Source organism: Amyelois transitella, chromosome 12, assembly GCF_032362555.1.
Source record: "Amyelois transitella isolate CPQ chromosome 12, ilAmyTran1.1, whole genome shotgun sequence".
Taxonomy (NCBI): domain Eukaryota; kingdom Metazoa; phylum Arthropoda; class Insecta; order Lepidoptera; family Pyralidae; genus Amyelois; species Amyelois transitella.
The window spans coordinates 2,092,321-2,109,879 of record NC_083515.1 but is presented as its reverse complement, the minus strand read 5'-3'; the positions used below and the strand labels follow the sequence as shown (position 1 = coordinate 2,109,879).

The 17,559-nt window shown below is 37.2% G+C and overlaps 2 protein-coding genes across 2 annotated transcripts; one reads left to right on the top strand and one right to left on the bottom strand.

The window, feature by feature from the left end:
- Nucleotides 1–158: 158 nt before the first annotated feature.
- LOC132902316 (sulfide:quinone oxidoreductase, mitochondrial-like) lies at nucleotides 159–6,808 on the top strand. Its single transcript, XM_060946879.1, has 8 exons — nucleotides 159–270; nucleotides 1,460–1,565; nucleotides 2,009–2,233; nucleotides 2,639–2,842; nucleotides 3,695–3,877; nucleotides 4,437–4,638; nucleotides 5,004–5,176; nucleotides 6,199–6,808. The coding sequence occupies exons 1-8, from the start codon at nucleotides 179–181 to the stop codon at nucleotides 6,328–6,330; spliced, it is 1,317 nt and encodes a 438-aa protein (XP_060802862.1). The 5' UTR covers nucleotides 159–178; the 3' UTR covers nucleotides 6,331–6,808.
- Nucleotides 6,809–6,837: 29 nt separating this feature from the next.
- LOC106142533 (protein artichoke) lies at nucleotides 6,838–16,647 on the bottom strand. Its single transcript, XM_013344325.2, has 7 exons — nucleotides 16,101–16,647; nucleotides 10,675–11,136; nucleotides 10,135–10,402; nucleotides 9,535–9,927; nucleotides 9,060–9,241; nucleotides 8,168–8,291; nucleotides 6,838–7,687 (listed from the first exon to the last, which is right to left on the bottom strand). Exons 1-7 carry the CDS (start codon nucleotides 16,385–16,387, stop codon nucleotides 7,451–7,453), a joined length of 1,953 nt encoding a protein of 650 aa, XP_013199779.1. The 5' UTR covers nucleotides 16,388–16,647; the 3' UTR covers nucleotides 6,838–7,450.
- Nucleotides 16,648–17,559: the final 912 nt, after the last annotated feature.

The window sequence follows — 17,559 nt, the reverse complement described above, 5'->3', positions numbered from 1 at the left end:
GAACCAAAGAGATGATAAGACATAGGTTATCAAATTTCGTGAATAGCCTCATATGAGTGCTATATGTAGGTTCAATTGTGGAAAACAATTATTATTAATAAATATGTAATCTAGAAGGCTACATTGTCAAAATTACAGTAAAAATGTCCGTATTTGCAATAATTTCGGCATAATACAAATGGGATTAAATTTACAGTGTCTAAATCGTAGTGTCAAATCTATTAGACGTTACGGCAAAGTGTGTAGGGCGTGTCTCAATGATGGATACAGGTAAGCATAGTCTTCAGAATATGATCATTTTCCATCTTACCCCGACCCTAGAACGAACCAGCTCATAGAATGACTAGCGTTGAAAATTCCGAAAGAAACAAATTGTTTTTTTCGATTAAAGAAACGTTTTTTCGTTTTTTACCGTTTTATTGGTTTGTTACATTGAAATATATCAGAATAAAACCTTGGGAAAAAAACGGTTTCATTGAGATTTTCGTCGTTTGTTTCGAAAAATAAGAAAAAAACGATTGGAAAACTATATATATATATTCTATGTATAATTACCAATTTTTAAAACAATGATGCATTTTGTATGGTAATCAATACTTTTCCTATCTTATTTATCCGTTTCTTTCATATTTTTCCGTTTTATTTATAAAAAACATGAAATATTTCATTCTTATCTTTCTTGAAACTTTCTTAAAAAACTTGTATAAATACGAGGGAATTTGAAAAAAAACGGAAAATTTCCCGCTTTTTTCAACCCTAAGAATGACAGGCGTGACGCCGTTTCGCTTTTTTAATATGACGTGAAGCGGGATAGCGATAGGTATTCGCGCGGTAAAAACGGCGTCGCGCGTGTCTTGTTACAGGGGCAGGGGGACTATGAACGTTGACAAGGTATGACATCTCTCTCTTTGTGGTTAACTAAAATGTAAAGTAGTATAAAGAAGAAAGACATAACATGTATATATCCTTCTCAATCATGACATCATATATGTATTTGTCTTTGTCCTCTTCAAGAGACAGAACTCATATTGATAAGTAGGTATTGAATATTTTTTTATAGATACGGTACAAATTACACAGATTGACTTAGCCTAGAAGTAAGTTTGAGACTTGTGCTACGAGATACTTACTAACTAGAAAACATCCAAGACCCAGGCCAATCAGAAAAACACTTTTCTCATCATGCTCTGGCCGGGATTTTAACCTGATTTGAAATTTTGGTGTAGGCAATTTTTTTCTATAGAAACATTTTGCTCGCCTATCACTTTAATGAAAAATCCCAAGTTAATTAGTCTTTGATTGTTTTACAATCTGCGTAGGACATGACAAACAAGCATTTACGCGTTTCCTATTTATCACTTGAGTGTAGTGATTTGAGTAGCTGCGATTTATTATTGCTTTATGGTTTTAGCATCGGTGGTTTAAGAGAACCTTAGTTACTTATAGTTCTGATGATCAGATGTAAGGTGTTGGTGGTGGGAGGCGGCGCTGGGGGCTGCAGCGTGGCGTCGCGGCTGGCCAGGAGGATGGAACCCGACGACATCATAGTGTTGGAACCTTCTAGAGTAAGTATGCGTTGATTGCCCTAGTGAGGTAACAGGACTGGAAAAAACGCTGGTAAGCTTACCCCAGGCCCCGAAGCATCTTCGGTTGAAACGCGGAAAAAAATATGAGATAGATATAATTGTAAGGTCAATAAATATTGATTATAAGGAGGCAACAACCGCGGCTCAAAAGGAAACAAATAAAAAAATGTGTATCTTCAGCTCTTCCTCATCGTTCAGTGTGCGTGTTATATCATCGGCTTCGGGGTTTAGGGTTTACTCATACGTACATACTTAGTACATTTTGATGTTTAGTATTCCACCGTAATCTGAATAAATATCATGAAAAATTGTTAGTTTACTAATGTAAGCTTTAGAATTTAGAATGGCAATCGAGCAACAAAACTACACTATTTATATTTCTACCGCTACGAATAACTATAAATGAAATCCATTTCTTCCAGTTGCATTACTACCAGCCGATGTTCGCGCTGATCGCCGCCGGGATCCGCCCCTCCATGAAGAGCCACCGCCCCATGAAGTCGGTCCTCCCCAAGGGAGTATGTTGGGTCCGGGATCAGGCACAAGAATTTGACCCCTGTAATAACATAGTGATCACGAAATGTGGCAAGAAAATCGAGTATGACTTCTTGCTTGTCGCGTTGGGGGTTAAAAACGATTATGATAAGGTTCGTATAATTTTGAAGAAATAGATATCGCTGTAAATCTTCCTAGTCATGGAATTAATTCCGGTTACATCTTAGCCTCTAGTGAGGAGACTGGAGTGCGCTTTTTAACCATAATGCTTATTGGGTAAAGTCCGATTTTTTCACACGAAGCGATAACCGTCTGACCTCCACAACCTTTACAGAGAAACCAAACTCAGATCTTTGTAAAAGCTACACTAGATGTATGTTCTTTTTCTCTAAGTCAACTTTGACGCAATCATAAGAAAGAGATGGGGTGATCCGATTATAGAATGCCGAGAACCACACGGCACTAGATGTAAATCAGTTGCATACCATTCTGTGATTCCAAAATTCTCTCCTTTAACATACAAACTTAAAACAAAAATATTTACTTTCCCTTCTCAGATACCAGGCCTCAGGCACGCTTTAAACTACCCATACAGCGGGGTATGCACGATCTACTCCGATGCGTACAGCGTGAAGACCTGGTGCTGCATCAGGAACTTCCGCGGAGGCCACGCCATCTTCACCTTCCCAAAGACCACGGGAAAGTGTCCAGGGGCAGCGCAGAAGATCATGTATCTAGCGGATGATTATTGGCGACAGGAGGTACTAAAATTTTATGCCGTTTACATAACCTCTCTTGTGTTTTTGACAAATTACACAGATCGAGTTAGCCTCGAAGTAAGTTCGAGACATTCGAGTTCTTGTGTCGTGAGACTCAAAGATACTATCAAGTCCCAGAAACATCCAAGACACAGGCCAATCAGAAAAAGTTCATTTCTCTTCATGCAGTGGCCGGGATTCGAACACGGGACCTGTGTCACAATTAAGAGCACTACCGCTGCGCTACATAGGCCATCAACATTTTTGCATAAGAGCTAGCTATATTATAATGATTGATCCGTAATCAGGAGATTCGGAATACAAAATAAAGATGAGTACCTAAAGATCCCAAATGAAATCGAAGGACGACATCAACAAGATGGCTTGCAGCAAACAGTCTTCTGCCATAGTTTTCTGTTTTACCAACAAACTCCAAAGGTACACGCACAAAGAGTCTCACAAACCTTGAAAGGCAATACAATACGTATGCCTTATCTTGTCTCTCTTTCTAACGTTATGTCTTACATTTAGTTTAGACAAGATAATTGCATTGCAAGGCCATATGTCTATTGCCTTGCAACACTTTCTAGCCTGACATCAGGGGCTGTCCCATCCCCATCAACTTCTTATCTCAACTAATATTATAAATGCGTAAGAAACTTTGTTTATTTGCTACCTCTTCACTTAAAATTTCGCGTACATATCTGGAGATGGACTTAGGCTACTTTTCTTTCCGGGAAAAACTAAAGTTCTAATAAGTTTTGCAAAAAATCTGTATTCTTTTGGTAGCTGGCACTTAATTCGCGGGCGCAAAGCTGCGGATAAAAGTTAGCTACCTAATATTAACGCTTCCAGATAAAAATGCGCAGTATGGCCAACATAACATACAACACTGGCGGCCCGGTTCTCTTCGGCATAGAGAAGTATGCGAAAGAACTGCACCGGGTAGTGAAAAGTCGGTGTATAGCTGTCAACTATTGTACCGATTTGGTCGCGCTGGATGATGGAAAGGCAGTTTTTGAAGATGGTAACGGAACGGTGAGAACATATTTTCCATTTATTATTCGCCAGCCGCAGTCGGTGGTCGAATCGGTGAGATGTCCGGTTAGAATTCGTGATGGCACAGGTTCAAATCCCACCTCTTTCATTTACCAATGATCATTTCCTTGATCAACCTGACTAACCAACTCTAGGGTCCATGGTCAAAAGCATACCCCAGGCTCCTCTCCATAGTGGTAAGAATGCAACCGGGATTAAGGCCAGGAGGAAGAAAGAATCCGCATTTTCGTTAAGGCTTCTTTAAATCAAACGTGTAGAAGAAGCATTGAAACAAACTACGCCGCATCTAACATTAACTGTTGAGGACATGATGAGAAAAGAACTTTCTCTGATTGGCCTGGGTCTTGGATGTTTATCTATATAAGTATTTATTATAAAATATAGTATCGTTGAGTTAGTATCTCGTAACACAAGTTTCGAACTTACTTCGAGGCTAACTCAATCTATATAGTAATTTGTCCCGTATATATTTATTTTTTTATAACTGTTACTCGTAAATTTCCCTGATCTGAAACCTTGTATTATCATAATGTTTCAGAAAATCTCCCTCCCATACAACTTCTTGCACGTGACGCCGCCCATGTCGCCGCCATGTTGCCTGAAAGCCTGTCAGTCGCTCGTCAACGAAGCAGGATTCCTGACGGTAGACCAGCACACTCTTCAGCACACCACTTTCCCTAACGTGTTCGGTGTAGGAGATTGTACGGACACGCCTAATAGCAAGACTGCGGCCGCCGTGGGTAAGACTTTTAAAGAAACAAAGTGACGATGTTTAATTTTTTGTTATTCTATCCTATTAATCGCGCACGGAGTCTAAAATCGATTCAACTGGATTCATATTTCTATAAACTCATTTTCCAATACGTAAAAGTAAGATGATTTGACTAAAAAACGACGAAGAACTAGCAGAGCTCGGTCGCCCAGGTTCTTAAATATAAAACACCTTGTATTCTCTCACTCTTATTATTTTTTCCAATTTGTAGACCACGAACCACGCGCTTATCTTCAGTATGAGTAATTTTATCCCAAAGAAATTTTTACGCTTACTTGAGGAAACGCACCTCTTAATATTATATTCAAATTAATATTATTAACGTTTTTACAGCGGTCCAAAGCGCCGTAGTGTCTCGCAACCTACTCAGCTGCATCGAAGGGAAACCACCCCAATACAAGTACAATGGCTACTCTGCCTGTCCCATGATGACGTCATACAATACCGGAATTATTTCCGAGTTCTTGTACGATAAGAAGATATGCGAGACGTTCCCGTTTGATCAGGTATGGTCCTTCTTAAAATTTTAGGAGCCGGATTTATAAAGTATCTACTTTTGATTCTGAAGTTTTTGTCAAATTGCATCAATTTTTGAATGATCTAGTTTTTAAAGCCAAAATGAAATTAAACGGTACCTAGATACATTTATATGAATATCAGGAAAACCCAGGAAATGAGGTGCGGGACAACTGGCTATCGGCTACCATTGCTTATCGGCACAGAGGTTGTGGAGAGAGTCCACAAGTTCACCTACCTCGGTAGCGTAGTGTCGGAAACTGGAGGGACCGAAGAGGACATCACTTCGAGAATCGCCAAGGCAAGAGCAACCTTCGCACAGCTCCGTCCTGTATGGCAATCACGGAAACTGACTAGGAGAGTTAAGCTCAAAATATTCCGGTCTAATGTGAAAACCGTTTTGCTGTATGGGTGTGAGACGTGGAAGGTCACTAAAGACATCTCGCACCGTCTCCAAGTCGTCATTAACCGCTGTCTTCGCCGTATTCTCGGTGTTTACTGGCCTGAGAAAATCTCCAACGTAGACCTGTGGGAACGCTGCGGTGAGACTCCGATCGACCAGCAGATCAAACGCCGCAAATGGAACTGGATCGGCCACACGCTCCGAAGGGACCCCGAACACATACCGAGGCAAGCCCTAGACTGGAATCCCCAAGGAAAGCGTAAACGTGGCCGCCCTAAACAGACCTGGCGGCGGACAATCATCGCAGAGGTGAAGAATATAGGGAAGACTTGGAGCGAAATAAAACGCGAAGCTCAAGACCGAGCGGGATGGCGACGCACTGTGGATGCCCTCTGCCCCAGCTAGGGGACATAGGACCTTAAGTCAAATCAAGATACATTTGATTTCGTTATAACCTTTAGATAAATCACGTCCATTTTTATAAATAGCATTTTTAATACAGAAAAATTAATGTACTTAATGCAATTCAAGCAACAAAGTTTAATAAACTTATTTTTGCAAAACCTTAATAAATCATGGGAACTAATCAAACTAATGTTTTATTTGCAGAGCAAAGAGGGCCGTCTCGTGGTTTACTTGAACAAATACGTGTTCCCGTATCTGTACTGGAATAGGCTCCTGAAGGGGAAGTATGACGGACCAGCGAACATACGTAGACTTATCAATCCTTTGGGAAAGTGAGATTATAGGCCGATACACATTGTATTAGTATTACTACACAATTATTATCCTTCTATTTTGTCTATCCGTATATATATATGAACTAATCTCAGAAAGCTATTGACGGATTTTGGTCCATTTGTAATGTTGGAAAGATGGGTTTTCAAGGGAGATTTACATCTATAATGCTACCCGTGTGAAGCCGGGGCGGCTGGCTAGTGTTATACAAAGTACTCTGACGGGACTAGCGATGTGATAGATATCTATGAAAATATAATGACTAAGTGAGCGAATAAAACCAATTCATAATAACAAATTTGTGCGATTGTTGAATGGGATTTAAGTATAGGTAACCATGGAATGTAATAAAGTAATTTTGATCAGTTAAAATTTCTTAAGAAAAATTTAACTTACTTTCTCATTTATAATATTAGTTGCGATGTCATGTTTATTCCCAACTAGCATTATTTATGCTCCATGCACAGTGCACCGTGATAATTTAATCGGTTAATGAAAAAAATAAGCAGAATCTTTATAAAAATATTTTAATACCAACATCAATAAATTAAGATTTATTAGAATTGTATTTCCTACTTATATATTTATGTTTGGTAACTGTTTTGACAGAACTGTGTAAAAAATATTACATACTTATCATTTATTTAAATATTTGGTACTTCACATTGCTAACAATAAAACTATTGATTCTTAAATCTTCAATATTATTTACAGTAACAAAACAATACAAATCTTATTTCGAGTTTAAACTAAGTCAATGCTTCTTTTCAATTAACCCTAAATAGGTAATGTCTAAGGTAAAAAGAAATTAAGGTAACTATAAAAAAGTGATTCTAAAATCAATTAGTTTAATTTTGCTTAATCGAGGAGCTGATTTGTAAATTGGGTGGTGTTTTATTGAACCGCTGGGTTCACCATACATACTAGTAGCCCCTTAATTAACGGACATTGTCAATGAAGACACGTTTCTTATGTTCTTTCTCTTTCTATCACTTCGGTTAACTAAAATATAGAAAGAGAGGGAATATAAGACATTATTATTATGTTGTCAACATTCCAAAAAGGTTCCAAAAGGTTAAATTTCTACTATCAGTGTAGGTTAGATAACCGAAAATTGACAATTTCACGCTTTATTCAAAGCCGAAAACTGTTCTTTATCCACACCGTTGAAGTGTTTAGAATCTGTGGCACTCTGTCTCTTTCTTTGCATAGCTGCCTGTCTCGCTCGGTGCCTCTTCCTGGTCCTTATGAGGTAGACCATAAGAGCTATAGCTACGACCAAGAACGTAAGGATACAAGTCCCGAGGATGATGGTAAGTGTGCTCACTTTGGGCGCGTAGGTCGCTGATGTTGACTCCATCTGAGAATTATACTACCACTGAATATAACGATACATTGTGATATCTCTTGATGATAATTGGCTCTCGCTGTAATGTGGAATATAGATTAAGAAAATATAGACAATGTGGCATATAGATTAAGCGTATCTTAAGGAATTCACACTCAACGCACAAAGAATATTTAACTAAAAAAACGTTGGAAAAATTATTGTCTTTTTTCTAATTGACCTCATTTGAGAGATGGAAAGAAAAAAAAGATCAAAATCACGTCTTAATGCCCTATGGGGTAGACAGAGTCAATATTCCCGAATAGACTGAAAGGCTACCCACCACCACTCAGATACCACCGTCTTTTAATTTTTATTTGTTTAAAATTCTACGCCCTTAATCTTACAATCAAAAATACCGACGATAAATCCTCTCACAACCTGAATAACATCAGTGGAGTATACAATAGCGTGTGTTAAGGTATGTATTAGCTAATATGTTAATTTTCTTACCAAAAATGTGTTATGAGGTCCGGCCCTGGGCGACATGTCGTACACGTCTCCGCAGAGCGGGCGGTCCGTCCAGTTGTACCAATGCACCAGGCGGAGGCCTTGCAGGGCGCGGGGGGAGGCGCATCTGAACATAAAATAAACTATACATATGGTCACGTCTATATCCCTTGCGGGGTAGACAGAGCCGACAGTCTTGAAAAGACCGAATGGCCACGTTCAGCTATTTGGCTTAATGATAGAATTGAGATTCAAATAGTGTGACAGGTTGCTAGCCCATCGCCTAGAAAAGAATCCCAAGTTTGTAAGCCTATCCCTTAGTCGCCTTTTACGACATCCATGGGAAAGAGATGGAGTGGTCCTATTTTTTTTTGTATTGGTGCCGGGAACCACACGGCACATAAATAAAGATATACGGGACAAATTAACATAAAATACCTAAACTATATAGTTACTTAGAAACGTGCAACGTTATTACCATAAATAACTATGGCAACTTAAGGTAAGGACGAGTAACCAATACTTTTAAACATTTACGAGTACATACTTTTAAACATACAGCTTAGTTTACCAAATTGTATGAGCCTGAAGTTTCGGTGCAGGTATTTTAAATAGTTGTTTTGTAAATAACTGATGGAATAGCCACATTCATGTATTGCATTAAGATTTTCTCTTCCCGTGCAGATAGTAAAAGACAGCAAAGGGAGAGGCCAATAAACTTAAAATTCTAGTTTTAATATCAATAGGCTATCAATATGTCACTATCTGAATCTCATTTCAGACTGTTGGCTCTATCTACACCGTATGGGCTTAAAAACGAGATAATTTGCATGTTTGTAAATAACGTTGATTTGTCTCGTGATTAAAAGGAGTCCTAGCATAAATCCATACTTACCTCAAATTCAGAAGAAGATTAGCGTTATCATTGTACATCCTCCCCAAGATATCATCGAGCATCCACTCCATATCACAGGAGCAATCCCACGGGTTCAGCTGGAGGTTAACGCCCTCTGGCACTGAAGCCCAGTCCAGCAGGCCTCGAGGGATATGTGTCAGGTTGTTCTTGCTTATGTCTAGCTGAAATTAGAGAATCTTTTCCATTAAGTGTGTCAGTGAGGGTTTCTTCTTTCCCGCAAGGTTCAGATACCTTTATTATCTATTTAGTTGATTCTGGGGTGATGATAAAAAAGAAAATAAATGTTATGTCAGTTACTTTTCCTCGAGAGTTTACTTATACATGAATTTCAGAAATAAAACTCTGCAAGCTTTGTATCATCAAGATACGTAAGTTCAAAATAACACTGCTACTTACTTTATTATTTACATTTATATCTGTTATTTATTTATCTTTTTATAATAGTGATACGAACCATACATAAAGAAGTTCCGTCAAAAACACCCCTCTGGATCTCTTCCAGCGATCGGCAATTGCTCAAATATAAAGAGAAGCAGTTTGTGTCCATCATCTCCTGCCCTTCAGTGTCATCTCTACCCACTACGTTACTAAATGCCTTATCTTCGACTACAACAAGCTTGTCTAAATCATTCATATATAAATGCTTTAGAGCTATAATGTTCTTAAAATAAATATTCTTTATTGGGTTGCCGTCTAACCTGAGAGTTTTTAAACTAGGTAGTAACTCTGCGTTTAGGGTCTTTGGTATTTCTTTGATGGCATTGTAGGATAAATCTAGATTTATTAAGTTACTCAGTTTCTTTTGTATATTCCAATCTGTAATTTGGTTTCCGCTTATATCCAACACCTGAAAAAAAAAAACATAATAGCAATTAATTTCACGATCCAATAAAATAATTACTATCTGTTCAATTTATATCAATTATCTCTATTTTAAAAAGATTTTTTATATCCTCAGAGGGCCCAAAACATTGCCTTATGTCATACCATAAAATAAATTCAATAATAAGTATGTCTTTATATAAATTCGCACTAATATGATAGCAGAAATTACCTCGAGATTATCGAATTCAGCTCTACTTTCGTCGTACACATCGGACAATCGATTATTCGCCAAATCGATCAGTTTGATGCCGCCAGGAAACTGCGGCCAATGGTACAAGGTGTTGGTTTTCAATATGGCGATCTGCAGAAGCGAGGGTAGTTGGAAGACGAAGGTAATGTTATTGTTTCCGAGGTTCAACTCTTGTAAATTGACGCAGGAGAGGAATGCGTCCTCGTCGATTGTTTGGATGAGGTTGTACGACAGGTCCAACAACTCTCTGAAATTTTTAAAGAAAAATGCTCTTACTTTGCTGCTGACTGACCATAATAAGTGAAAATCAATAAGGATTTTACTCTCGTCTTTACGTGAACATTTATAGAAATAACATTAGTAAAACAAAATATACAAGTGTATTCATCAATTCTGTATATTTTAGTAAAATTGAGCGAGGCAGTGTTAGAAGCAATAGCATGAATATGTGGTTCTAAGAAACTTGGGAAGTGGTTTAGTTAGACATAAATATCTATTCGATGAGACACATTTACTTACAAACTATTATCATCTTGAAATGAATCTTTCGTAATTGTAGTAATTCTGTTTGCGCCTAGCAATAACCTCTTCAACCCTTTCAACGATTCTCCATCCAGCGTTCTCAGCATTAGTTCTCCTGACAAACTATTTCTGCTCAAATCTAACTCTTCCAACATTGCTAGTGGCCTGAAAGCTTCAAGTGGCACATACTGTATATTGTTGCTTTGCAAATTCAATCTTTTCAGTCGTTTCAGAGTTTTAAAGTCTCTGTGTGAAAATGTTGAAAGTTTGTTGTATGATAGATCCAAGTCTTCTAGTGTGTAGAGTTTGGTAAAGAGATCTGGTGATATGCTGGTCAGTTCGTTCTGGTAGAATGAGAGAACTCGCAGATTGGGCAGGTCACTGAATGGGTCAGGCCAGTATGTGTTTATTGCGTTGCTGTTGAAGGTCAGCGTCTCCACTTGAGAATTTGGTGGTAATCTGAAATGGAAATCGTAATTTTCAATTAGGTTCACATGTGGATGTCGAGCCCGATTCCTTGTTCCCGCTACATACACGAAAAGGATAAATGATATTCTGTGTCGCTGATTATGTGCTGATGATTATAGTTTTAAAATATCCTAGCGTATTCTTTGGTCATGTTCTTGATGAGAGACCTGGAACGTTTATGATCACATTCCAAGTAAGAGGTACATAAAAAAGCTGTTTGGAGATTCAAATCGTTCCTATTGTGTTTTAAAACAGCAAATACAACTATTTCACCAATAGGTAAATCGCAACAAAGAAGTTAATATCCATTATCCTAGCAGTTCCCTGGTTTGAGGTCATACAGGAATTAAGTATTAGAATAACTAGGAAGTAGATCATTCGTCTTCATGATTCTTATGATACCATCAATGCAGTCATCTTTTAATACCATCAAGGCAGCTAGTACCTATTTACAGAGTATCACATTATAAACTCTATCACAGAAGAATATACTCGCATAGTATATAATTATAATAAAGTAATTCATGAGTTATACCTACTATACCGAATTAATGTCCCTACCTATCTTACAAGATTATTTGATCTAAGAACCTAACATATTTTTTGGGTTACTGTACAATCCTAACTGACAAATTGTTAGTCCATACTTTACTAAGTAGAATTATGAACAGTACAATGATCTCCCTAGAGTTGAGTCAATTTGACAACGGAACCAATTACTGCCACAGTGACATCAGTTCTCTAATAACCTTATCTAACGCTATTACCACACCCCGACATCAGAAACCGTGCAATCCTGTAATTACGATAATCTTACATTTATAAACAAAGGTGACGTGCCGTGTGGTTCCCGGCACCAATCCCAATCTCCATCTCTATCCCACGGATGTCGTTAAAGGCGACTAAGGGATAGGCTTACAAACTTGAGATCCTTTTTCTAGGCGATGGGCTAGCAAACTGTCACTATTTGAATCTCAATTCTATCTTAAAGCCAAATAGCTCAACGTGGCCTATAAGCCTTAACAAGACTGTTGGCTCTGTCTACCCCGCAAGGGTTATAGACGTTATTGTATGTATGTATGTATAAACAAAGGTGCTTGCATACACGTCAATATTAACATCACGTCTCCGGGTTAGCATCCCACTTATACCCTTAATCTATGTAAAATCGACCCTTTATCTACTTGGGTAAATGAATATGGCGGGAAGGTGTTATTCTGTACATTAAGCGTGTCATTAATGAGGCTTGCACACCTTTTGACATCACGTAAGTAGGTTAGGGATAAAAGACGGTCTTTGCGGATATTTATCGTAGATTTTTACGATAAAGATTCGCAAAGCAAACTTGATAATTCGGATGAATTTGAGCACAAGTTGATTGATGTGACGGTGCGCAAACTACACCAATTTTTACGCTGATAGCGTGGTTGTTGACCTTAGGTACCTACCTACCAGGGATTCGTACGATAAACTCATTTCTTATTTAGATCGCCCTTTTTCTGGGTAAATTACAAAAATATGAACCTTTAGCATCAATGAACCTTCACAGGAGACGATATGTCGAATCGGTATCTAACTAATTAACTTCTTTGTTTAAAAAGCTGTGCTTGCAAGTTTTGGTTCTTTTTTTAAAGTTAATTCGTCATTACCCTGGAGACTTGGAGAGGAGTCGAGTATTTTAAATAAGACGGTTTTATTTAACCCAGCTTAGATTACTCGAACTTGAGACACGGGAAAAAGCGCTTATTCCCTTAGTCGCCTCTTACAATAACCAATGAAGATAATTAAGTAGTCAATGTGCCGGAAACATAACACGACGACATTATAATCATAATGAAGTTAAATAGACGATAGACATCGTTACTCACAGGATAGTAGGTACCGAGTATCTGTGCAATACTCAGAAATTATCATTACTCAAGTATGTATTGTAATGTTGTGCTCAGATAAGATGTTGCACTACACTACGAATTTGTGTCGAAACTTCGCCCATTTAATATCTTTTTGATGACAATTTGATTATTGACTTTTTCGTCAAGACATCGGCTCATTACGACTAAGTTTCATGTTACTTGAGTGAAAGTATTTTTTTATTAATCGTTTTATGGTTTATTATTATTGCAATGGTTTACTAGTAGAGAATGGTTGATTAGTAGATATTTAATAGACTTAAAAAAGAAAGAGTTCTGGATTCTCACTAGGTATGCGATAATAAACGTCGAATAATTGCCGAGTTATTAGGTATTTCCATTTTTATCTACGTAAAATAGCCCAATTAGTTTATTAACCTAGGCAAGGTATAAAACGATAAAGCCGTTGAAAACCACATGCAAATATGATGACGTGCGAGGCCCTTGAACCTTACGGTTATGTTGTACAGTGTATAGCTCATATATCTGACCATTATTTCATAGTAGGGGAAGGTGGGGCTATTTCGTACGCGGGGTAGATTCGTTCACCAGCTATATTTATACTAAAGAATAACGCTAGAGACTCCATCTTTGTGTGCGAAGTACGCACCCGTTCAGAGGCGCGGCGCGCGGGGTGAAGAGGCAGTGCGAGCGACGCGGCCGCTGGGACTGGACACTACGTGTTTTTCGTCACCGTAAGTATTTATTTTACAGTAAATTAAACTCCTTTATCTCTTGTAATAACTATACCAATGGTTTTGTTATTTGTTATATTCACTGGAGATGTATCAGTTTTAAGTGATTCTCATCCGTTTTACTGTCATCTTAACGGTTTTCTTTCTAGTTTATAAAATGTGACTTGCATATTGGTTGGGGTACATTCGTTCACTAACACAAGGGGCACATTCGTACTGTACGAATGTACCCCTAATGACATCTTAATCTGATTTACTAGATTTTCATAATTACTTTGTTTCAGATGGTTCGTAACTACAAAAGAAAGAATACCAGGAGTGCTATAGTGAATGAAGGGGACATGGCATCAGCAATTAAAGGGGTACTAAACGAAAAATTATCTATCAGGAAGTCTGCAGATAAATATAATGTAAAGCCATCAACACTTGAAAGTCGTCTTAAAAACATCCGCAAATTCAAATCTGCCGAAAGTGCTGAACCTACTACACCAAAACGATCGTTTGACTCAAAGTATACTGCCAATCAGGTTTTTACCAAACAAGAAGAAGACATGCTTAATGACTATATTAAGATCAGTTCTAAGAGGCACTATGGTTTAACGCTTGAACAAATTAGGAAACTTGCCTACCAATTCGCTAAATTGAATAATTTTCGATATCCACCTAGCTGGGATGAAAACAAAAAGGCCGGTAAAGATTGGTTGGCCTGCTATCGTAAACGAAACACTAATTTGAGTTTACGAAAACCCGAAAATACAAGTGCAGCTAGATCATTTGGATTTAATAAGACAGCGGTTGGCGAATTCTTTGGAAACTTAGAAAATGTCTTACAAAAACACAAATTTACTGGCAAATTCTGCTGCTACAGCGAGGACAGCTAGTATTTTCAACTTTGGAAAAGATTTTTCTAGATATAATATCCAATAGAGTTGGAGTAAATTAAGATAAAATTGTTTATTTTCATAATTTGATACTTTGAGATGATTATTTTCTTTTTTGACGAAAGATCGTTAAGTTTTTTGTATTTTGATAAGTTTTTTAATTTTTTGAAAAGTTTTGGCTAGATTAGGATATCATGTTAAGTATCATATCAATGATGGCATAGAAGAGTTTATTATTTCATATTTTATAATACGGAAAAAGTTCCTATGTGTCGTTTTTAGATTTATGGTTTTGAATTTGATTTTGAGACTGATTACTGTAACGTCATTTTTCGTAATTGATCTCAGAGAATAAATACAACTATTTCAAAATATGGCTATGATTGTTGACTAAGTACCTAGGTAGATTTAAAGTCAATAAAGTATTATTTTTGCATAATTTTTGGGTATTATTTTACTTTGTACGAATGTTCCCCACTGCGCATGAATGTGCCCCACTATATGTTCGAATGTGCCCCACGTGTGGGGTAAATTCGCACAATTTCCATCTTTAGGTAAATAGCTTATAAATCTGAAGTACTTCTTTATACTCCAAAAGCAATTATCTAGTTTTAAAGTCAAATATACCACCTTTCCATTGACGTCTCTGTTTATTTTGAAAAAGATTTACTTCCGTTTGTATACCCCGATAAGTGAAATGTGTACGAAGTAGCCCCACCTTCCCCTAACTACTGACAGACGGTCAGATTTCTATGCTCATCACTATACATTGTAGGTACTCTCGGTAGCACCCAGGTACTGGATCCTCTGATAAGCATAGTTTAGTGTTTATCTATGATTTATCATTAAGGTTAGAACATCTACCTACATGGTGACTGGATATGGTCACAAGTTTCATATGAAGTCCTCTGAATAATTCATAGACTTTTTTGTGTTTTTCTTTAGTATTTTGTTTAGGCAAGTTATAACTGGTACCCTAAAATTTGAGTTATTTGCACTTCATTGCACAATCTGTTGGCCTTCATACATTATCCCAAATAGATTTATTTCAACCGCAAGCTTACTTATAAACTGAATTCAATTTGATAGTATAGATTGGGAGGTCGGCAAAACCACAAAGCAAGACTGGATATCACTAGGCAGAAGGACGTTAAATTTATATTTTTAAGTCTGAAGACTTGGTTTTGGTCCGATAAACTAGTGGCAGCCACTTTTCTTCCCTTTTAAACCAGACAGTCAAGGGTCACTTTCTTAATGAATAGGCGCGATGGACTTGCACAATCTAACACTACCTTCTTAACACTTATATTTGCTTCTACCAGTCGCAAACAGCCACAGAATGTATGTAAGTGTTTACTGGACTGAGGGTCTGTATAGCAGAAATAAGAACATTATGTGTTAAAGTCTTTAAAGATAAGATTACAAATACTTAATATACTTACAAATGAAAAGATATTATGAATACATACTTAGCTAGAATAGTAATTCCCAATGCCTGGAAGTTCGCTTCAATTTTCAGTCCATGAGGGTTTGACGGCCATTCCACTTTATCCAAATCTTGGAACTCTTCAATCCTATCAGTGGACGAACACAAGATATTGAGCACAAAATGTGTCCCTGTAGCATCATGGATTTCACTGCACGTACAAATATCATCCAATTTCACCACTCGTTTTATTTCCGCATCACTCAACATGTCCTGGCCACTCGTAAAATTTGAAATTAAAAATAAAAATGCCAAAATAATGGCGCGCATTTTCGCTTGATTTTCTGTTGTTTTTCTACATAAATGCCGCCGATACAGCTACGCCTTGTCCGTAATCAAGGTAGAATGATAAAGTTTTATCATTTCGTTATCGCTTATCGGTCTCTATTGCTGAAAGTGACGTAGATTTGGTAGCGGATTAGAAACTAAACTCCACTGTGAATCACTCGGACCCACACTTATTTGTGTCATCGCATTCCTCTAACTCGGAACAACAAAGATAAGGATCAATTAGGATCACCAACTTCGTAGACGTTATCGAAGAAAACAATAGGTTTAATGCCTTTTACATTACTATATAGTAAGTATATTTTAAGAGACCATACCTAATATGCATACAGTACCATCTGACGGACTGTAAGGTACTGAACTCCAATTAACTCTTTATTTATAATAGATTTTTACACTTAGGATTCAATTTTATTTCTGGAGGTCAGCTCAAACAAACCAACACTGTGGACATTATTGTCTACTTCAACATTGTGACACCTTAGTAAATACATAAATACCTAATAGGTACTGTATTATCCACTTTTAACTTTCGTAAAAGTAATAAGCAATCATTTTCTGCATAAATTTATGGACGGAAGAACATTGGTATCGTATTACCAAAGGCGATATTAAGAATGAAACTCGAGCGCGCGTCAGCGATGCCTGATATGCACTAACCGCACCATTAGTTAGCTATCTGCCTGCGTCTAGGATGCATTGTACTTGTAAACACGATAGGTAGAGTGTATTGCCCTATTTATTATGTTTTCGTATTATTTATTATATAGAAAGAAAACGCGTGCATACATTGTCGTCATGTTTAATTTCAATGTGGCGGTTTCTATGAGTGATGGATTAGCCTGGGTAGTATTCCAAAACAATAAAATATTAGTATTAATCCGTTTTGTTTACCTCTCACATTTTTATTTAAAAACAGCAATATTTTATGAAGTAATAAAATTTTAAGCCTTAGGTTTAAATCTGTTATTTATAAAACCAATTCAAACTAGTACTAGTGTCAATATTTTTAGTAGAATTCTTTTTTGTCAGTACCTTTTACTGGTATGGTATAACCCATATAATGTTAACACTTAGAAATAGCGTATTAGAAGATATAGGCTCCATATAACTGCAAAACTATAAACAATAGAACGTTAAAAGTATCCGCCACT